Source organism: Tamandua tetradactyla, chromosome 12 (genome assembly GCF_023851605.1).
Source record: "Tamandua tetradactyla isolate mTamTet1 chromosome 12, mTamTet1.pri, whole genome shotgun sequence".
NCBI classification, from domain to species: Eukaryota; Metazoa; Chordata; class Mammalia; order Pilosa; family Myrmecophagidae; genus Tamandua; species Tamandua tetradactyla.
Window position 1 is genome coordinate 101938270 of NC_135338.1, and position 22969 is coordinate 101961238.

Here is a 22969-nt window from a genome sequence, read left to right on the forward strand (position 1 = left end):
ATTAGCTGGCCGGTGACTGCCTCAGAAACTTCCAAGAAGGAAGATTCAGAGAGCAGCCCCCAGAGGTTTTCAAAGGGTGCTTATAAAGGCTAAAATCATGTTGTGGTTTTGCAGTTGCTAGCAAGCAAGTGTATCATAGAAGCAGAAAAATGCCATCAGCTGTTACCAAAACATATCCCGTTCTCTCAGTTTCCTAACATTGGTTATTGTTTAACTCTTGGGGACATTTCCTTGCTTGGGCCTGATTGATTGCTTCTGCTTGGGCCTGATTGATTGCTTCTGGCCCTCCACAGAGAAGCTGAGACAACCTGTAATGAGGTCTGTCATGGTCAGGTTCATGAGTCAACTTGGCCAAGTGGTGGTACCTGTTTGTCTGGTTGAGCAAATGCTGGCCTGTCTGTTGCAATAAGGACATTTCAGAGAATTAACTCATGATCATGTCAGCTACATCCACAGCTGATTCCATTAGTAATCAGCCAAGGGAGAGTGTCTTCTGCAATGAGTGATGCTCAATCTGATCACTGGAAAACTTAAAAGGAGGATTCAGAAGAGACAGGCTCTTCCTGTCTTGGCCAGCGAGCCTCTCCTATGGAGTTTGTCCAAACCCTCCATCAGAATTGTCAGCTTCACAGCCTGCCCTGTGGATTTTGGACTCTGTGTTCCCATGGACACGTGAGACACTTCTATAAATATTATACTTGCAAGTGTTCCCTGTTGATTCTGTTTCTCTAGAGAACCCTAACTAATACAAGGTCTAAGAGTTGCTTCCAGGAAACCTCTACTGTTACTCAGATATGGCCCCTCTAAGCCCAACTCTGCAAAGAAAATCATTACCCTCCTCCCTATGTGGGCGGGCTAACAACTCTCTGACTAGGTGGGGCATGACTCCCAGGGATGAGTCTGGCCCTGGCACACATGGGATCAGTAACACCTTCTTGACCAAAAGGGGAAAAAGGAGTGTAATGAAATAAGGCAACAGCGGCTAAGAGAGATCAAATGGAGACATGAGGCTATTCTGGAGGTTAGTCTTATGCAAGCTTCCATTAGATGGTGCCAATTGCCATGGTTTGCTACCCCCCAGTCAGCAACACTCTGTTAACTCTAAAAAACACCTAGGGATCAAACCGAGACTCCATAAAAGCTTCATGCCCTAATTTTGCTTCCCTGGAACCTACAATTTCCAGAGGTTCTTAGGCCAGATAAATCCTGAAATCCAGAGGGACCAGCCTCTCCAACATTATCAACTAATTACGTCCCCTATCCTATAGTGTCAACATTCCTTCTCAACATGAGGAAGTCAGAACAAGCATTGCCTAAAGACCCTTATAGACTGAGAGGAGGATCAAAGGAGAAGGAGTAGTTATAACAGAGAAAATAAGATTTAGCAAATGAGTATGACTGCAGAATCACTATGTTCATATTTCTTTTAGCCTCCAGTATTTTGAAGCAGCTAGAAAGAAAACTCTGAAATAGTGGAATGGTAGACCATAACAAACACTGAAATCTGTTCTGTAACCATTTGTTGACGTGTACTTTGAAAATTATTGCTCTCTTTCTTTTCTTTGTATATATGTTAGATTTCACAATAAAAAATGTTTTTTAAAAAAGTCACTTCCAGAAAAGTAATTATAAAGAGATGATGTTAGAAGCAGAAAAAAGATTAATGTAAAAAGAAATGCATATAGGAAGAGAAGATGAGTATTGGAGAAATGGGGCAGAGCTGAATGTCTGTATTCTAGATGGACTATTTCATTCAATGGCTTATTGATAAATTTTGTTTAAAAAATAAAGAATAACATGGAAATTACCTTAGATATAAAATTAATGGGCTGGAGACCTGGGTTTGATTCCTGGAGACTGTTTATGAAAAAAAAAATGAAATATTAATGGGAAAGGTAAGAAAAAGGTATATATTCAATAAAGTTAAAAATATAATTTAAAACCATACATTTAGCAAAAAGATTAAAAATGTTAATATCATTAAGCAAAAACCACCTAGATTTTTCCTATTCCTAATTCCCTACTCTTTCCACTTATTATTAAATGACTATATATTATTTCCTACAATAAAAATGGATAGAAACCTACATTTCCTTAAATTAGGTGAAAAGCTAGGATACTTGATTTGTATCAAAGTAGCAATTATTTTTATTTAATTGCCCCAATTCATTCATGATTTAGATATTAAAAACAGAGTGCAATTGAGTGAAACATCTTCTGACCGACCAAGCATATCTTGCCCATATTATCAAACAGAATTGCTTGAAAAAACATAAGAAACAGCAACGTGTCTGCACTGATAAATCCCCATAGTACCTCAAAATTTGCTACTAGTTCTTCCTACTCATAAAAAAACATAGTCGTAAAGAAGAGACAAAAATGCTCAAAATAGTTCATTGCCTAAGAGTAACAAAATATTTCAAAACTTTGAATGAGTATTCAGAACAAGGCAGAGGGGTTTTTAGAAAATGTAGGGTGAAAAAAAGACTTTGCTATGCTCAGAAATAGGCCATCCGCCCAAAGGTCTCCGAGGACGCAAAAAGTCTCAGTGGAGTGACCAGCCCTAGAGGGCAAAGGCCAGCGGTTTCAGAAAAGGTGGCAGAGGGTGACCTGAACCAGGTGCTGAAGTCCATGTTCAGCCCAAGACTGGCTCTGGCCACTGGTGCCCTCTGTGTGCACCCCCATGCGCTGGGTTGGGGCAATGCCCAGTGATCCTGAGACCCCGCACCCGCGCTGGGCCCTGGCTCGGGGCAGCCCCGTGGGCAGCAGCCGTCCTGCATCTCCGAGCGCTGCTGCTGAATTGGTGCGGGAAGAGATGGACGAAGGCCCTCGTGGCCCCCCGGCCCCTTCCGCGTGGTCGGCGGGCGGCCTGTTCAGGGCTCTGCAGACCCCTGGCGCTGATAGGACTAGCGATCCCGAGGCGCTTCCCCTCCGTCCCTGCGAGTGCGCACTCGAGCTCCGCAGACGGGTTGCCTTAACTGCAGAGTGTGTGCGAGTGTGCGGGAAATCCTGCACCCGGGGTGCGCTCGCGTTGGGGAGCCGGGCAGGAGGCGGCAGGCAGGGCGAGGGAGGGCCAGCAAGAGGCGGCAGGACACAGGCCACCTGCAGCCCCCGCGTGTGCGCCCTGCCGACTACCCCCGAGGGCGCCGACAGCGAGCCCGCCTCCCATCTGAGAACAGCTGCAAGCGAATCGCCTCGCCACCAGAGTCCTGCCCTCTCCCCAGGAAGCTCTCAGGAGCCCCTCCACTTCCCTTCTCCTCAGTCCCATAGGGTCGTCGTGAAGATCCACGGGCCCGGACTTAGTGAGTGTAAAACGCTGTGAAATGTGAACTGCGATCCCTGTTAACGTCCTGACTCCTTTCCACTGGGGCGCGCGGCGCAGGCCGCGGAAACCCGAGACGTGCACCGACACGGCCGAGGAGGGTGTGAGCGCACAGCGCCGGGTGCTGGTCAGGCAACCTGCCTGCAGCTTTGATGTCTTCCGAAAGAGTTGATCAAAGATAAATGCAAACGAAATGCTGCGGCTGCGTCCTTCCTTCCTCTGGAGAGGGCGGTGGGGAACGCGAGCGTTGCCCTGCGCGTCCCTTAAGGCCGCGTGAGCCCCAGCGTGGTGACTGACGTGACGCCTGGGCAGCACCAAGGGCTCCTGGATCGCACCCCTCCCGCACTTGGCCGCCCGCATCCCCGCCGGTCTGTGCACCCGGGCGCCCGGTCGGGCCCTCCCCTGCGGGGGCAGCGGCACGACACGGGCTGCTCCTGAGGAGCGCGGAGCCGCTCGGCTGCTCCCGAAGCCTCTGCCCCCACAGCCCCACCGAGTCCGGGCCCCGCTGCTCTGTGCTCACTGGCAGGCAGCCGCGAGCGCCATGAACCCCTCAAGAGCGCCCCGGAGCTGTCGAAGCACCCGGAGAAGTTCCGGCCAGCGCTACCCCCACCAGGAGTCTCTGCTGCTCGGGTGAGCCGGCCGCTGCACAGGGGCAGCGAGGCAGGGGCGCCGGGCCACCTGGGCTGCGCTCGGGTTTAGGCGGAGGGCGGGGAAGGGGCTCCCCTCCACAGCAAGCTCAGAAACCCGTGTCCCAAGCGCTCGGGACAGCTGGGCGGCAGCCGCAGCGACGCTGAGACCAGGAAAGCCCCTGCTTCCCGGTGAACTGCCCGCGCCTGGCGCTCCTGGCCACCAGCCCGCGCGCGCAGTACCTGTTCTCTCCTGGCAGTGCCGAGAGGGAGCACGTCGTGCTTTTGTTAGAAAAACAAGTGTCCATTGGAAAAATGCGTTAGGCTAGTAAGGTTTGTATAAGTGCTATTAGAATGTGTTAAATATTTGTACAGATATATTAAAACCTCACTGATTTGGAGACTGGGGAAAATTATTCTTGGGGTAATTAACACAATTCAAATTAGATAATAACAAAGGAATTATTTTCTCTTACTTCTAAGTGCATCATTGCCCTAATAACCACAGCAGAGTACTCTTTCCTGAGAAGTTGTGTAAAGATTAGTTTAGTAATTATTACAGAGAATAAACATCAGTCCATGTTGGAAAATTGTTCTAGAGAGTAAAGATGTCCCTGAAATGTTTTTGCTCCATATATCTGCTTAGCTGATTTCTTCTTCATCATTGGTATCTACAGAAACCTCAGCTATCTCAGATTTCGCGTGAATGGAAGTGGGAGGGCTGGCAGGGGTCTCTGGGAAAAAGAAATTTGATTTTCATTTATTTTACCCTCAGAGCTGGGGGACAAAAGGAGTTGTGCCTCGAAAATCAGCTCACTTTTTCAGTGAGCTTACCAAAGAAATTGTTTGGCCACCAAGATGCTGCACCCTCTTTTCTTCTTTCATGACATCCTCAGACATCTTTCATCCTGAGAAACCATTTTCTTTCTTTCACTCAGCCACGGAAACACTGTGAGCCAGTAAAGGTGTCTCAGCAGCTGCGGCTCCACCCACTGCTCTCCTTGCTTCCCACCCCGCGGCACAGCTGCACCTGGGGCTGGGGAAACGAGGTGCCAAACCTGCCCTGGCAGAGCTCCCTACTAATCAGCTCTCCCCCCACCACCCCATCCCTCCAGAAACCTGGATGACAGCTTCGATGGTGACGAAGTGGGGGACAAGAGCGATCCAGAGCAGATCTTCCAGAATATCCAGTTCCAGAAAGAACTCATGGCAAACATCCGCTGCAGACCCTGGCCCCTGCGGCAGAAGCTGAGGGCACTGAGGTAAGAGTCTGCAAGGATCATTCCTGCATGTGTGTGTGCAAGTGAGCATTCATGTGTGTATGTGTGTGCATCTGCGTGTGCATGTGCGTGTATTGGTGTGTGTGAATTGGCAGTTTCTGGTCTCCTCTCAGTCCCAAGCCCTGGATTTTACTTGGCATTATCTCTAGAGGTGACTGGGCCAACCAGACTCCGGAGAGCAGCAGCATAAACCAGAATGAAAACAGGTGCTGGTTTTGCTGCCTGGGCATTGCCTCCTGCTGGGGGAACGTCCAGAGGGAAGCTGACTGTTATGATTCTTAGAATCACGTTGGAGATGCTGTCTAGCTAATCCTTAAGCTCAAGGTTTTAGGGCAGACAGCCTGGGTTAAAAATCATCACTCGCTGGCCATGTGAGAGTGGTTAGCTACTGTTCTCAGTTTCTGGAAATACCAGTTCCCCTTTCTTTAATGCTGAAGTGATGGTGAGAAACAGCACCATCTCCTGCAGCAATGTTCCCAAACTGTGAACTGCGAAGCTTTCAGGTTGCGCCATGAACTCAAAATCCCCAGCCGTCCACCATGGGCTGCAGCCACAGACCATGTATCTTAACCAAGCCCGGGTCAGTCTGTGTGCAGACCAGTCCGGAAAGCACAGCGTGGCTGGGTGCAGGGTGGCATGGTGAAGCTTCGCGTGGCACTGCCTGCTTCCCGGCCTGGGGCCGCCCAGCTCGGAGGTCACTGCCAAGCCCAGGCGGGCAGCTTGGTGCCTCGGGGCCGCCCAGGCCTATGAGTGGACAGCAGGGCCTTCACCACCAGATCGTCGTGGCACCACTGCGGACGAGGCTGGAGCACTGTAGGGCTCCTTGTGCCCCTTCTAGGAGCTGAGCCAACGCCCTTTCTCCATCTCCATCTGCTAGGCATGGCTCCTCCGCAGCACACCTCACCGGTTTCCATTCCAGACCCTCTGCTCCACCTGGGACAGCCTGTCCGAGGGAAACGCTGACAGACAGCTAAGCTGGTCTGTAATCTTCATTCGCACAAGTCTCCAATTCTCCCTTATCTTCCTTCCTATCTGCTACCAGCTCTTATCACTTCCCTTTCTTTGAATAAGAATGGCATTGTCTCCATTTTTCAGAGGAGAAAAGTAATGCTCAGAGAGGTTAAGTGACTTATCCAAGGATGCACAGCTCCTGAGTGCTGGCATTGAGCCTTAGGCCTGGGCTGTCCCACCCCGAGGCCAGTGCTCTGTTCTACTGGAACATAGGCATTCTACCAATTCATCCAAGAAAAGGAGTTTCTAAAACTCACACAGATGATGGTTAAGGCTATCAGAGCAGTAGACCATGAAGTCCTTTCAAGCCTGAGCAGAGCGAGTGATGGCTTTTCTATCAAGCACTTCAATAAAAAAGAGCTCGCCAGGCCGGGCACCCTGTCGCTGAGTCCAGGCCTCAGCCAGCACCGGAGGACGTCTGGCCACAGGCCTGGCCCACAGAGTGCAGCTCTTGCTGTCGATCGCTTGCCACACATGTGTGCCCTCGTCACCTTGAGAAGCCGCTGCAACCATGGCTTGCTAACTGGATGCAGTGAAGGTCATTGCACTGCTCTGTGGAGGTCCGAGGCACTGGGCCCTGCCTTGGCGTGAGGAGGCATTGCTGGACACTGAGAAGAGAAGGGAGCTGCAGCCCTGAGCCATGCCTATTCTCCTTAGTGACACAGTGGTCAGCACTGGGGGCTTGGTAGTGACCTCCGACAGGGCCTGGGTTTGGTCCACCCCTGTGTGCTAAATCTGTCCCCCCGCCCCACAACAGCCCCTCTTACATCTCCTTCACCCAGCTGGGCAGTGACCTTTTTCAGGGCAGAGACAGTGATACACCTCTGTAGACCTCTGTGCTTGACCCAAAACAGGTGTGCGGAAAATGCCTGCTGGTAAAAATAGGAATACATAAACGACTGGCGTGGCTTCTTGCCATGGACAGGCTCCACGGGGGGGGGGAGGGGGGAAGCGCCACTCGGATGTGCAGGGGAGGCCACTGGCGCCTGGCATGGGGTGTGGGTACCACCCACTTCGGGTTCTGGTCTGAATGCGGCCAGTGCAGGGGTGCAGATCCAGCCCCTGCTGGGGTCGTGGGTGGAGGCCCCCTGGTAGAGGCCCCCTGGTGGAGGCCGTGTGAGGAGACCAGGCAGAGGGGGCAGCCCTGGGGTCGAAGGGTCAGGGCCTGGCAGCACAGGCTGGCCAAGTGGGTCGCACGTCCCTTCAGCGGCTCAGGAACCTGCCCGGGGCTGACCTCTGTGCCTGCTTTCCTTCTATGAGCATTTAACCCTCGTCCCCATGCATCAAGCGTTTTTCAGGAATTAACCATTTAGGCAGAGATATGGGGTCAGCACAGCAGTGTGGCCAGTTGCAGCATCTCCGGCCTGCTTGTGCTGAGCCAGCTGCCCATGGCCGTGTGGACACAACCGCCTTGCCCACACCAGCAGAAGCCGAGTCTCCAGAGTGGGGTCTGACTTTTGCCCCAGAGGCTGCCAGCAGCAGGAAGGCTGCAAGATGAAGGCAGGAGGCATGGCACCCGAAAGCAGGTGCTGCCCAGCACAGCCAGGGCCAGGGGGCCTCCAGGAACTGAGCTGTAGCTCATCTGGGTAGTAAGTCATCGTTCAACGTCAGTTCATCTATGTAATGTTAAAAACCATTTTGAAAGATGTTTTCTGGTTACTAAAAGCCAGACATGAGCTACCCGAGAGTGCCCGCTGCCTCTGGCCCCCAGTGCATAACCAGGGCGTGACGCCATCGTGTTCACGGCCATGTGTTTCTTCTGCAGACGAGCCAAGGAGGCTGTGCTGGCATGTGAAGGGAGGCTGACCAGGACCCGAGGCTACCAGGCCGCGGGAGCAGAGGTAAAGGGCACAGGTCGCCCTGCACATAGGGGGAGGATCAGCTGTGCTTGGCCGAGGCATGGGGGAGACAGGGGGCACTTCCCAAGGCTTGCTGTGGACCCAGCGCAGTCAGCTACCGAGGTGTGACTCAGCAGACCCGCCCTCCGGAGAAGGGCCCTCCCTGCTCCCTCCCCTCGTAGGTGTGGCTCTGCCCGCTCCCTGCACTGAGAAAGGGGCAGGCACCCCAGTGCTCACTCCGTAGTAGGTGCTGAGGGCTCTGTTACTTCCCTCCCTTTGGTAACTGAGAGGTGAGTTTCTGATTTTATCGGTTCATAAAGACATTGCAATAATTTCCGTATGTGTTTAGAAGATAAGGAAAATAATCACTTCTCCTACTTCCCAATATGGTATCTTTTTAAAAATAGCACATTTTGTTCAATGCAAAACATATAATTTTCATTACAATATATATATAATATTGCTATATTTTGTAGCAATTTTAGTGTACAAACATGTTTGTCTTGCTTTTTTCCACTTAACACTACAACATAAGGATTTTTCCATGTTGATACGGTTTTTATACTTCTCATTTTCCATGACTGCGTAACAGACCAAAAGATAAATGTATATTAATTTCATTAGTCATTTCCCTACTGATGAATATTTAAGTTGTTTCTAATTTTTCATTATGGTTAACAGCCCTGCAAAGGTTATCTTTGCACCTGGGCTTTTCCCATCTTCTCTAATTCCATTTCTAAGTATCAAGGCCAGAACTGTGGCCACCATATGGTCAGTTTTTGGTACATGGTGAATACCTAATAAGTTATTTTCTAAGTATATTATTTATACTGTCATCCACAGTGGAAGGATTTACTGTTCTCATAATAACTTCGTCAATACTGTTATATGTTTTAAAAAATCATGATTTTAATAAAATAAAAAGATTACAATCTTAAACAAAAACTGACAGTAACACTCTTTTTAGAGTCCCTGAAACAAAACATTCTTGATAAAGATTAAATTAAAGCTAGTCAGAAATTTTAGACTTTTGGAAAAATAAATAAAAAATGAATGATCTCCAAATTTCTACCTTAGAATTTATTTTTCTTACTTTTTCACAGATTCTTCCTGAAAACTTAAATTCACTTTTATGACCAAAATTACCCAGAACATCTTATCTCTGCCACACCATGATGGGCATAGTGTGCTTATGGAATAAAAGTTCAGTTTATGGACTAAATATATAAACCAAAATTATATTTTTATAAGCATATCTGCTGCCAAGCCTGTTTCTTATTTTCCCTAAGTATTCTCTATGTATTAAATGCCACAGGAAAACATTTGTAAGGTCTTTCACTTGGGTTCAGAAATCCTGTAACATATGAATTACAGCATATAATATAATAGAATGCTGTATTTTATATAACATAAAATAATAAAAAAAACATTGGGACTTCTATTGACAGTTAACCCAATATGGAGCAAAGGTGTAGTTGATAATGGGTTAAATCATTAGAAGAGCTTTTAGAATGAGGAGTGAACCCAAAGTTTCAGCCTCACTGAAGCTCTCCATGAAGTCCTTGGCCAGCACCTGACCAACGCAGCTGCCCAGTCCCTTCCACACCACCCGGTCCCTTCCCCCTGGCCCAGCCCCTTCCATGCAGCCCAGCCCTGAACACACAGCCCAGCCCCTTCATTGCAGCCCTGCCCCATTCACGCAGCCCGGCCACTTCCACGCCACCAGTGGCCCAGCAGAAAGTGGTTTCTTGCAGACTCCAAGGACTGATGAAATACAAACAGATTCTCATTTACAAGCAGCTATTCTGTCCTTAGCAGACACATCCAGAACATTATTAAATATATCTACCTCAGGAGCAGGAGCTATCTGACAGCCCAGAAAGCCGTAATTACATTTGCAACCCCTCTTTCCACATCAGTGTCATTTGCTTCCAACACAAACCCTGCTTGTTTGAGAGTTAAAACAAACAACCAGCCAATGTAATTGGAGAGCAGGGCCAGGGTCAAGACATGCTTTGCTTTATTTTCCCATTAGAAGGGTCAGTGTCCTAGATACCAGAACAGAGACCCTACAATGGGTTGCCTTAACAGCAAGAATTTATTGCCTCAAGGTGCCAGAGGCTACAAGGCTCCACAACTGAGTTTTGCAGTTTGTCACCTTCATCTTAAAGATGCAAGACAGATCTCAGGACCTCATCCAGCAACTTCAGCTAGGCTGAGGCTCAAGACAGGATGGAACTTTAATCGAGGAGGCACTAGACTCACCCTTGCCCAGGGATCTGAACTGTAAGCCCCTGGAAAGCTGGTTGCACAGGTGGCTGAGCTACCTTAGGTCTATGGTGGGGCCCAGAGGGTGTATTTGGTCACCATTCCTTAGGTAACTTCCTGCAGCTGGAATGGTAGGTATAAAACAGGTGTCCACCACCTGATCAAAATTGCAGAGGAGGGGCCACTTTCATCCTAGATGGGCACGTGGTCCTCTGAAGCCACAGCTGTGGGTATCACAAGGTGTGTCTGAGAGTCCTGCCTCCATTTAAGACCCCCACAATGCACAGACACTGCCTCTGTCATGAAGGTGAAGTTGTATAATCCTGCTCCCTTCTCTCTAGCTCTGGCGGAAACTTGTTCGTCTTGCCTGTAACTTTGTGGTCATCTTCATTCCCTGGGAAATGAGGATAAAGAAAATTGAGAGTAAGTAATTACACTTGGAGGAAGGGGGCACAAAGCACAGTACTAGCAGCCAGTCGGCAGTGAGGCTAGAAAGAGTCTGTCTGGCCCTGCTCTTATACACGGGCAGTCAGAAGTACACGTGCACGTGTGCTCCACCAGGCTCGCCTGGGCCAAGGCGATGGAAAACGTGCATCTGCCTACCACATCCCACAGGGGAGGCCACACCATTTCCACACTCTGCTGCTCTGTCAGTTCATCCATTCAGCCTGACACCACACAAACCTGAAGGAGCAAGTGAGGACCCTGCAGATGGGGAAAAAGAGAAGCTCACAGCTACAAAATAAAAAGGAAGAAAAATCTTCATTTTTATAGAATGAATGTGGCCATTTAGAAAATTTATCCTAAAGAAATAATCATTTATAAATATCCTTTAAAAATCAGTCACATTTACAAATGCACATGCACATACATGTTCTGTGAAGAATAAGCTTAATAAGTACAAAGTAAATAAACTGAAAAATTGGACCATAGGATATAAAGAAGTCTTGTGGAGAGCTGTGGGAAGATGCATATTTGGAAGGTGTTGATTTCCCAAAATCAATTTACAAATTTAATGCAATGCCAATGAAAATCCCAATGTACTGTCTTTAGGACTTGACAAAATGATCAGAAAACTCATGTAGAAGAAAACACCCAACAGACTAACCAGAATATTTTTTAAAAGACAAAGTGCAAATGTCCTTACCTAATGCAAATTGCTAAAATGCATTATAAAAGCTGCAACAATTGAAGCAGTTTAACAATAGTGCAGGAATTGACTGACAAGTCAATGAAGTAAGCAAAATCTCAGAAACAGATAATAGTATATATATATAGAGAGAGAAATCTTTAGTATATGATAGTTAGTAGGGTCAGGCTATATTACTCCATAACTTTGCCAGAACAATTGATTTAAAATATTAAAGTTATTTTAGGCCCATCACTTTAAAATTGCACTAAATATTTAAATAGAAAATAGAAAACCATGAAAGAATTTTAAATAATATGAATGATATGATCTCAGATTGGTGAGAAAACTCATTTTTAAATTGAAGGACAAAATCAGCAAAGAAAGTACCTTTATTTTAATTACATGAAAAAAATTGTATGTATATGAAAATTTTTAAAAGCTAAAAAGATGACAAATGGAGAACACATATTTCGACCCAAAGTGAACTGTCCACTTTTATGCACAGTTCATGAGCATATGAATCAGGACAGGGCTCCTAAGGAAAGTTACAGCATGTTCCGAAAGTCTCCAAAATGCATATATACCTTGATAAGCCCTTCCATTCCTCAGTGGTCAGAGAAAAGAACATCACAACAAAACCCGTGAGCAACCATATGCACACATTTCCCTGGCTGGCACACCTGCTCATTGCTGTTCTGAGCCTTGGCTACTGGCACCCAGAGCTGCTCCTTTTACTGCCCTTGGCCACTCTGGCCCTGAGATGCTGGCTCCACATGGCCTTCCTCTCGGCCCCAGCCCACCCCCAGATGGCTTAGAGCCAGTGACCCCCTGCAGAGCGTGTAAAGGCCAGGCTTCTGCTCCAGGAGGAGCAGGGAACCCGACGGGGTCAGGATGAACTGTCTCCAGTGAGGACCCGTCCCTCTTCAGCCCCTCCTGCCTGTCCACTGAGGATGCATCCTCTCTGTGCCATGGTGGCTGAATCTCTTCCTCAGTCTCTGTTTCTAGGACCCTGACCTTAGGCAGAAATTAACTAGAGAGTTATTTTTCTCTAGTGAAAAGTTGAAAGCACCCAAATGTCAAGTAGTGGAGGATAGGCTAAATAAACTATGGAAAGTTCACTTTGTAGAGCACTAAAATTCACATTACAGAAGGACGTCTTAGACATGAGAAAACGTCTGTAATACATTGATAACTAAATATGCATATTGTAAAGTAAGTCCAATTGTATGTAATTTACCCATATAAAATTACAATGGGGTATTCTCTAGAAGTTTGATAGGAGATCATTCTAGCGGCAATTTTCATTTAGTGATCTTGAAATATGTAGTTTATTATTTTTTGCTTTCTCTGTGCTGTTTTGTGTTTTCCTGTTTATTATGACAAATATAAAGTAAATTTTAAATAAAAATTCAGTAGGTGTTCCTTTTTTAACATGGCTCAAATCCCCTTGTTCCAGGAAGTCACTGACTACCTTATCTCACCTCTGTGTCCCTCTTTTCTCATCTAGAGATAAAAGTTTGTTGTTTTAATAAACTTTTTTATTTTGGAATAATTTTAGATTTATAGAAAACTTGCAGAGAGAGTTCCTGCACACCTCTCACGCAGTTCCTCCTAATGTTAGCATCTAGAGATACATCTTTTGTCTTGAAGTTAAGGCAAAAGGGCTTCTTAAAAATCCTGGGAATTCTCAGAACTATGAAAAACAGAAATATATCAAATCCTCAAAAGATACTGACACTTCCCAGCACACATGAAGCATTGTAAATTAGATAAAGCATTTTAAATCAATATGCCATTAGGGAAATTATCATCCAATAGTGTTTTAGGTAAACTAAGAATTTTTCCCGCATATGTAACCGGTTAATGGGCATCTTGAGCCATCTGAATTACCATTTTTTGTGGCCACCCTTATTGGCTCAATAATATCATGCTCTTACTCTACGTCCTGCTGAAGTTAGAATGATTTACGGTGTTGCTTTAAGGAGAACTTCCTGCTTGGTGAGGACTTGACATATGTGCTTCTCACTATCTCACCCGCCTTCAGGTCACTTTGGATCTGGTGTTGCCTCCTATTTCATATTCCTGAGATGGTTATTTGGGATTAATATCGTACTCACTGTAATGACGGGTGCTTTCATTGTCATTCCGGAGGTAAGGACCGGGGAGGGGGCAACACATGCCGTTGCTGACACCGGGGATTCGCAGCAGAGGCAACCCCCCAGGTTCCTGCGGGGTGCACCACGTGTGTGCTGGAACAGGCTGGCAGCGCTGTCTGTGAACAGCCAGAGGGGAGCACGCAAGGCTGGGAGACAGAGGGTCCCCCTCGCAGCCCCTTGGCCATGCCAAGCCCATCCTCACCCAGCTTTAGTGATAGACCCTGATGCTAAACTTCATATCATTTTCCTGAGTCACACATATTATGCTCCTTTTGGTTTTTTTCCAACCATTTAAAACATAGAAATGATTTTTAGCTCTTAGCTCTTAGCTCAAAAGAAGGGGTGGGTTCATGTGGCCTGCAGGCCATCATTGTCCATCCTCACAATGTCCTGAGGCTGTCCCCTGTGGCCACAGTTACCCACCAGAGAAGCCGTGCCCAGCCTGGGTCTCGCAGGCAGGCCCTGAGCAGGGCAGCTGGTCTGGCACCTGGGCCCAGTCTTGCCCCCCACACACACACCACATGGTGCAGGCCCCTGGGGACAGGTCACACCCTCCCACAGCTTCCATCTCCTAGGCAGTCCCATCTGCAGAAGGTCAGAGAAAGATCAGGAAAGTGGTCTTAGACATAGTTTCACCAGGCATGATCAATTTCGTACAAGTAGCTTCTTGACTGAGCAGTCAGCAGCTAACCCAGCCATAGGACAGAGGGGCCCATCCTCCAGGGAAGGGGGTCAGTGCTGAGTCTGAAGAGCAGGATGAGAGAATGGTTACCTCAGAGGGCCGAGCGGTGCATGTGTCTGTTGGAGGGTGGGCAGGAAGGATTTCAGGCAGGATCCAAAGAAAGCATGGTATCCACAGGAGAGCACAGCTGATCCTGGGCAACTGTGGTATTGAATTGGCAGCAACGTGGGGACCAGTGGGAGACAGCAGGACAGGTAGGAGACAAGCCAGGTCCGTGAGCAGGGTCCAGATGGCTAACGGCCTTGAAAGCCAAAATGGTAGCCACTGCGGGTTCAAGAGAGGATCAACATGGCCAGATCTTCCTTTAGGAAAATAATCTGGAGCATGTACTGAAGGGGCACAAAACAGAAGGCTGGAGCAAGCAAGTAATAATGCAGCCCAACTGGGAAATGGGAAGAGGGGGAGAAGGGGGAGCAGACTTAGAAGAGACTTACAAGGTAGAATGTACAAAGTCTGGAGACTGGCTGGTATGGGGGGAGGAGAACAAGAGAAGGATGGGAGGCAACATCCTGGACTCTGACTTCAACAACTCGGGTGATTTTTTTATGTCGTTAGCCAAGTTTAGGGATATAGTCTCTTTGGCAAAGAGGAGAAGATAATGGGTCCATTTTGGGGAATGTTGCATCTGAGAACTTTCAAGCACAGGTGCCCACAAGTAGTAGATAACAATAATCTGAGTCTCAAAAGAGGAATTAGAATTAGAATTACACATTTGGGCCATCAGCACATGATGGCCATGGATGCTGTGAGAGAGGATTGGTCTACAGGCGAAATGTGCAGAGGGGAAAGGAAAGGAGCTGAAGGCAGAATGCTGAGGAGGGGTCACCAGTATGGGCAGCTCCAGAAAAAGAATGCTCTAAAAAATACTTGGAAGAAGCAAGAAGAGAGTAAGCAAAACCAAGAGAGCAGAGCGCTAGGGAAAACAGGGCAGTGATGGGGAAAGAGGAAGCAATAGAATGGCAAATGTTGAAGAGAGGTCAGCTAAGAAAAAAACCAAAAAATAGGAATTGGATTTAGAAACAGGAGAAGTTGGTGATTATAGAGTAAACCCCACAGGTTAGAAGAGGGCGCCTACATTTAAGTCCTTGGACCCAAGTTGATATTTTGTACTCTGTGTGGAGTAAGTGTCGTGCTCATCGACCCAAGCTCCCTAGAGGAAAGAACTGTGGGTTGGACCTACTGTCCACATGTTCTGCCCGGTGGGAACCCACCGGCTGGTGTCTCACTGGTGACGGACCATTCCCAGTGCCTGAATCCTACTCCCATAGGATGTCAGTGAGAAAAGAAATGGAGACTCAAATTATGAATGTAACGCAGTGAACACCCAGTGAAGACATTTTATGTCTTCCAAAAGTAAAATCAGGCCACCATGATTACTTCTGTACCAGTGCGAATCAAGCAGAAACCTCCCCACTGGAGATCTTTCACTGGACCCTGGCACGTGGAGGCCAGCACCCTCTCTCCTGGCCCTTCCCACCCCGAGGGCCTCATGGCACACCCTCCTGTCTCACCAGCTCATTGCCGGCCAGCCTTTTGGAAGCACTGCCAGCAAGACCATCCCCAGGGAGCACGCTGCATCGGCCCAAGACTTGGACACCATCTGGTCCCTGGGGGTGAGGCTGATGCTCAGCCACACTCTTCTCCTTCGCGGGGGGGGAGGGGGTGGCGGTGAAGGGGCCACACTGTGGGATCTGGGGTCCTGAGTGACACCAGGTATTCTCTCTGCAGGGCTACCTCCAGTACTCGGTCCTCTTCTATGGCTACTATGGCAGAGAGAGAAGGATTGGCAAAGCTGGTTACCGGCTGCCCTTGGCCTACTTCCTGGTGGGGATGGCTGTGTTTGCTTACAGCTTCATCATTCTTTTAAAGAAGTATGGCTGCTCAATTCTCAAAATACGACTTGTGTGATCTCATTTAGTCTTGCCAATAACCCCGTGAACTTAGGGCATCACTGTACACATTTTTTCAGATGAGGCCGCCAAGGCTGCAAGATGCATGTTCATTTTAACTAGCACCTCCTGAACATTTACTACTTTCAGCCAAGTTCTGTGTTGGATCTAGAAAGAAAAGAATTGTACTGACTCACCAGTTAATGTAATTTTAGACAATGTAGTAATTATGCTAATGATCTATGAGACCAGAGGTTGCAGAAAGCAAAGCATCGTCCTTTGGCCTCACATTGGCCTATGATCTGGCTACACAGCCTGAGAAGGCCAGGGGTGTGTGCCTTGTATGCAGTTTGCATGGCTAGTTCGTCTCTGAGAGAAGGCACAGTGCAAAAGAAAGGAAAGGGGCTGGATGATGCACCCTACAGCACCCCACCATGAAGCCTTCAGCAATTCACATCCCCCTCTGGGTCTTGGGGCCCGGAAAATGCCCAGTCCCCTTCCAGAGCTGACAGTCTAGGTGTGCGGACTGGCAGGTAAGCTCTGACCCCAGCACATCCTGGCCCCACCCCCTGGGCTCACCTGTTGCTTCCTGGGTTTTTCTGCCAGTCCAGACCTCGTCCTGCTGTCTGCAGAGGGCAGTCCTCAGGGGAAAGAAAAGCGACCCTCGAGGGAACGCCCATGACTTTCTAGCTTCACTTGGGGGTGATCTCAAGACCCTACTTGAGACTAGACTCACCATTTAAGAAAGTCACTGTTAAATCAGGGCAAACCCAGGACCCACAGATGGCAAGGAAAGCAGAGCCCTTATAACAGGAGGCACAGTCTTAGGGACAGGTGGCTTCAGCTGGGCAAGAAGGAGGCAGTTCGAGGGGTCAAATTACAGGAGTGAGCAGAGGCCCCTGGGGCTGATTCAGCTCAGAGGAGAGGCTTTCGTCTGTGATCAGGCACCCCCAGGTGAGGGGCTGGCTCCTGGGGCACACGCATGCTGGGGCCCGCTGGTCAGCATGACCATGGGACTGTGCAAAATGGACTCAGCAATGGGCGCTGGCAGTTTCCTGCTGCGCAAGGGGTGGCTGGGAAGACTGGTCGCGCCGGTGACCTGGGGGGCCGTGAACGTTCACCCCAAGGCTGTGGGGGACTCGCAGCCCCTGTGGTGGGCTCTGGTCCTGACTCTTCCCTTGTGACCTGTGCTGAACCCCATCTTTCAGAATGGCCAAGAACTCCCGCACGAGCCTGGCCACTGCGTCCAGTGACAGCTACACCTTCTGCTGGCGCGTGTTCTGTGCCTGGGACTACCTCATCGGGAGCCCCGAGGCCGCCGAGAGCAAGGCAGCTGCCGTCATCAATGGCATCAGGGTGAGCGGGTGCGAGGCCGCCTGGGCAGGGGCTGCTGCCGTCCTCATTACTTTTCTTTCATTCTTTAAAAACGTCCGCTTGTGCATTTTTCACGATTTTCATGCACACCTGTTGGGAAGATAAGCGTTTTGCTTTTTACTTAGAAAACAGTGCAATTGAAAGCATTGAGGGCCACACGTCAGGGGCCACAGCAGCCCAGGTGCCGTTGCAGGAGAAGGAGGCACAGCACTTACCTGAACCACTTGCTCGGATGTCACGCCTCATCACGGGACCGGGTGCCTGGTGTCCGAAGCAAAGTGTGTTCTACCCAGGCGGGAGGAGGGCAGGGATGCCAACCGTGCCTGCCCAGGGAGAACCAGAAGCACTGTGGACAGGAGAATGGGGCCCGAAGCACAGCAGCTGCTGCCTGTCGGGGCATTGTGGGTCCGGGTGCGTTCCCCCCAGACAGGGCTGTGCCCGTAAGGAAACTGAGTCACGGAGAATGCACCGCACTCACGAGTGTGTTCAGAGAAGGCAGGGAACGTGCAGTACATTAGAGAAAGCTTTCCAGTGAGAGGCATAAATTTAAAAGGACGTGTTTGGTACTTGAGACACGTGGGAAATGATCCTGTAGGTTTCCGAAGGCAGTTCTGTCTTTGGGGTCGGGTCAGGCACCAGCACGTTCTCAGCAGGCTCAGAGAAGGGCTGCTGGGTTCTCTGCCCGGCTGGGTCCAGCGTCCTTGAGCAGCATCGTGTCTGTGATCTCCAAGAGGGATATCCTGCAGCCCTGAGGGCTCCTCAGTGATGGGCGCCCCACTCTGTGCCTTCCTGTGGCCTCTGGCACCTACCCGGGCTGCCCTCCCTTCCCTCCCCTTTGGGACATCAGAATGTTGTTCTGTCTGGTGTGCATCATAGCTGGGGAAGCATATGCTTAACTTGGGTGCTGCAGTTAAGAACTCTGGATTCTCTTTGCTAACCTCTGACACACTATTTCCAAGGGCAAAGCTTCCGTGTACCCCAGGGCGAGCCCCAGCCCGCACCTCGCCCGCTTGGCCCACCTCCCCGGCCTAAGCCCACAAACACTTCTCAGCACCCCCACAGCCCCGGCAGCCCCACAAGACCCCTGCTTCCTGAGCAGAGCCACAGCCCCGGGGCCTGTCTTGGGCTTATGTTTGCTTTGTTGCTTTGCTCATCCTTTAAAAATGTCCTCTGTTTAATTTTCTGAAAAAGTCAAACTTCACACGGTCCAGACGTCCGTTGGTGAACCGCCTTAGCACAACCCTGTCCTCGGCACCCTCCTCTCCAGGCAACCGTTGTCAGGGGTTCCCGGTGACTCCTTCCAGAGGGGACCCCTGCAGATGCGCACAAATGATGGGATGGCATGTGCATCCGTAGACGCGCGAGCTGGGATGTCCTTCTCAACCAGGACATGGGCCGTGACTCTTTCTTTGACCAATGCTGGCATGTGGCATAATTAATTGAGCCACTCCATCTTCACGGACATTGAGGTCGTTTGTAATGTTTTCTTTTTACAAAAATGCCACAGTGAATGTCTTCACACTTGTGTCTTTTCACATGTGTGCACATATATGTGGGATAAATTTCTGCGATGAATTGCTAATCAAAGAGGATTTCTACGTATATCTGAATGTGTGCTTCATTTTTAGATATTTTAGATATATATATGTGTGCATGTGCATTTATGTGTATCTGTACATGCACATACTTATACGCATAGGTATATGACAGAAATCGCTCAACTGTCCTCCACTGAAGTTTGACCAACCTACATGGCCACCAGCAGTACCTAAGGGCACCTTTTCCCTCTCAACTTTGCCCACACAATGTGCATCAAGCCTTTGAATAGTCCCCAATCTGATAAATTAAAAATGGTATCTTAGAAGCTTTTAATTTGCATTTCTTGTTAGTTTAAGTACCTTTAATATTTTCCTTTCCAAGCACTCTAGATTATTTATCCTTTTTTCTATTGGAATTTTTGTCTTTTTCTTATTAGGTTGCAAGATTTCTATGCATATTCAGAAAAGTAGTTCTTTCTTGATGCTACGAGTTGCCAGTATTTAATCTGGTTCACTGTTTGTCATTTGATTTCCTCTTGGTAGGTTTTACTGGGCTGAATTTTTTTTTAATTTTTACATAATTCAATCCTCTGTGTCTTTTGGGTTTTGGGCCATATTTAGAAAACCCTTCGTCCTCTTGAGAATACCATCAAATATTTTGGCTCACCTTTACATCTCTCTGGAAAAAAAAAATTCTAACCTGCCACTAATACCATCTTCATTCCTTCTGCCCAATCCCAATTTCTTTTTCTACTTCTTGCTTATTACATAAGGTATCGATATGAACAGCATCTTACAAAATGATGCCTTAGACACTGAAGACACTAGAATATTGGATACCTAATTTCTGATGACGTAGGATGAATGAGCATGTTGAGCTCTAACGCTGTGTGTCTTTCCTTAAAGGAGGCTATACTAGAGGAGCTGGAAAAGAAGAGGAGCAAAAATCTGTATGTACAACACCCCTCGCGCCGGATGCACTGCTAAGCTTTGTTTCAATTTGGTGCTAAGATTACCGCATTAGCTGTACCTAATGTCCACGCACTGCTGGGAAGCCCTCCCTTCCTGCTAATATCCCCGCTTCCGGAATTTGATGGTGGAGAATGCACTGCCTCTCTGCACGGTGGTTCAGGGCAGCACCTCCTTCCATGGATTCTGTGGCAAGGGCGAGGATCCGAATATAACAAGTTTCCTGTTCTTTTCCTTCCATAGCCAAAGAGGTATTTTTAGCACTAAGTTTTAGTTTGCTAAACTCTACAAAAAATGTAAATTCTGTGAAGCTTAATTTTATTTAAAAACAAATCTCTAGAATCCAAAACCACACGTCTTACCCAATTCCTGTTTAGCCGCCTTCCAGTGATTTCTTAGGTTTGAGGTTCTCCTTGAGGTGGGGGGGCCTTCCACTCGACAACTGCTGAAACCTGCAGGCTGCTCCCAGGAAGGGTGACCTGTCTTCACAGGGACAGAAGGACATTCCAGGGAAGGCTCTGGAGAAGGACACAGGGAGCTGGGGACACATCCAGCGACTGGGGGGAGTAAGAGGAAGAGTCCCCCGGGGGTCAGGGGACCTGAGTGCTGGCCTCTCTCTGTCATCAGCTTGGTGGCCTGGGAAGCCCCATGCCCTGTCCATGCCTCCATTGCCTCGCCTGGTGCCCAGTGCTTCTCAGACCCATGCCAATCACCTGCCGAACGGCAGACCTTAGATCACATTTCATGGGCGTGCAGCACAAGAATCCACATTTTTTGCAAGTCTCACAACGCGATGTTTATGTTCCCTCAAGTTGTCTCCAGCAATAGCAAAAGTGAATGTTTTTTTATGAAAACCAAATAACGTCCTTGTATCTTTAGAAGCCAAATTATGTTGATTCCAAGATCTGCCTACACTGTAGGAAGTATGTGGGAAGCGAGACTGAATAAGGAGGGAGATGAGATGGTTCGTCTCAGGGACATTCAGCTGTGCCTTTTTAGATTCATGCATCCAGGCAAATACTTGCTAAGTGCCCCCATACATTAGGTCTGTTCTAAACCCTGAGGACCCCACAGTGAGAAAGACTGAGAAATGTGATGCTTACATCCTAGAGGGAAAAGAGCTGACAGACCAAGTAGCTGTCAGAGGTGAAATGTTTGATGCATCAAATGGAATGGCAGTGTCACTCACCCCATTTAAATTGGTTTTCTCCCATTATGCCCTCTCCTTGCTCAACACATTTACTTGAACTCCTATATTTAAATGTGCATACGACAGGACTCCAATTTTTGTAGCAAAACGAAGACTTAAACCCAACTATTAAAACTCCAAAATCTGTGATTTTTGTTTGCTTGTTTGTAAAAACAAATGTCTTTTGCATTTTTAAAGCAAACAAATGCATCCTGGTTGGCTGAATTTATAACTCATTGTTGACCTTGTGGGAAACAAAGAGTTCAGGGGGAAATTAAGCAGTGGTTTTTCAGGGCAGAGAGCCCACCTGGCAGCACATTTGTCCTGGCATAGCCATGCTGTCCGTGTCATGGCGCCCTAAGCAGACACCCTGGCAGGTGCCCACACCCGCCCCCTCCCCACGACACCTTGACCTGTGCCCATGCCTGCCCCCTCCCAACGGCACCCTGACCTGTGCCCATGCCTGCCCCCTCCCCACGGCACCCTGACCTGTGCCCACACCTGCCCCCTCCCCATGGCACCTTGACCTACGCCCATGCCCGCCCCCTCCCCACGGCATGCTGACCTGTGCCAATGCCTGCCCCCTCCCCATGACACCCTGACCTGTGCCTACACCCGCCCCCTCCACACGACACCCTGACCTGTGCCCATGCCCGCCCCCTCCACACGACACCCTGACCTGTGCCCATGCCCACCCCCTCCCCAGGGCTGTCACCATCTGCCTGAGGGTCCTCGCCAACATCCTGGTGCTTCTCTCACTCGCGGGGAGCATCTACCTCATCTACTTCGTGGTGGACAGGTCCCAGAGGCTGGAACAGTCAAAGAGGGAGCTGTCGCTTTGGGAGAAGAATGAGGTACTAGCTGCATGTGTCTGCATGTGCCTGCATGTGCCTGCGTGTGCCTGCATGTGCCTGAGTGTGTCTGCGTGTGCCTGTGTGTGCATGCATGTGCCTGCATGTGCCTGCGTGTGTCCGCATATACCCAAGGGAGGCATGAAGGAGCCTGGCTTGGCCTGTGGTGTCTCTTATGCAGCTCAGGTAGAAAACCTTTCAGTCATCTTGTCCGAGGACATGGACTTAGGGCTTCAAGTAAACGTGGGAGCACCAAGGCTTGCCTAAGTCACTCATCTCAACTAGGAAAGATTTTGATTCAGAAAACACCTCATGCCTTTTGCCTTTGAACTTTGCTGATCGTGCTATGCATTTCTCACTTGCTGCTTCCTCACAAACGTGTATGGAAATTGATTTTACCCACAGACTTGCCATTGCTAATGACTGCTTGTGTCCCATCGTGGGCTTCAGTTTGACCATCTGCCGATGGCGAGCCCTTGAGTGCCTCCATATTTCTAAACTATAGAGGATGCTTCTGAACCAACGGCACACAAATGGCTTAGCTCTTAAAAGAGCTTTTCTTCTCATTTTGAATAGTCCCATGACTGTAAAATTACCAAGCGGAAGTTTAGGAGTAATTTTAGAAATCTTAATATGTACAACATGATTGTCATCCTAAAAGATTGGTCCAATTTACTTGAAAAGATCTGAAAGGCAGAAATAGCACAAATGTCACTGTATCTCAGACAAGTTCTGTAGAAATGATTAGTATCTTTTGGGATTCACATAATAAAGGGCATAAGTG

At 48.5% G+C, this 22969-nt stretch overlaps 1 protein-coding gene across 1 annotated transcript in view; it reads left to right on the forward strand.

Annotated features, from left to right (window-relative positions):
• Positions 1–3008: 3008 nt before the first annotated feature.
• Positions 3009–22969, forward strand: part of TMC3 (transmembrane channel like 3) — a 37613-nt gene continuing 17652 nt past the window's right edge. The window contains exons 1-10 of the mRNA XM_077122334.1: positions 3009–3952; positions 5064–5210; positions 8005–8080; positions 10687–10768; positions 13522–13628; positions 15890–15988; positions 16104–16246; positions 17473–17620; positions 20083–20126; positions 22041–22188. Coding sequence (XP_076978449.1) covers positions 3864–3952; positions 5064–5210; positions 8005–8080; positions 10687–10768; positions 13522–13628; positions 15890–15988; positions 16104–16246; positions 17473–17620; positions 20083–20126; positions 22041–22188 — 1083 coding nt within the window. The 5' untranslated portion in view covers positions 3009–3863. The remainder of the gene's footprint in view (positions 3953–5063; positions 5211–8004; positions 8081–10686; positions 10769–13521; positions 13629–15889; positions 15989–16103; positions 16247–17472; positions 17621–20082; positions 20127–22040; positions 22189–22969) is intronic.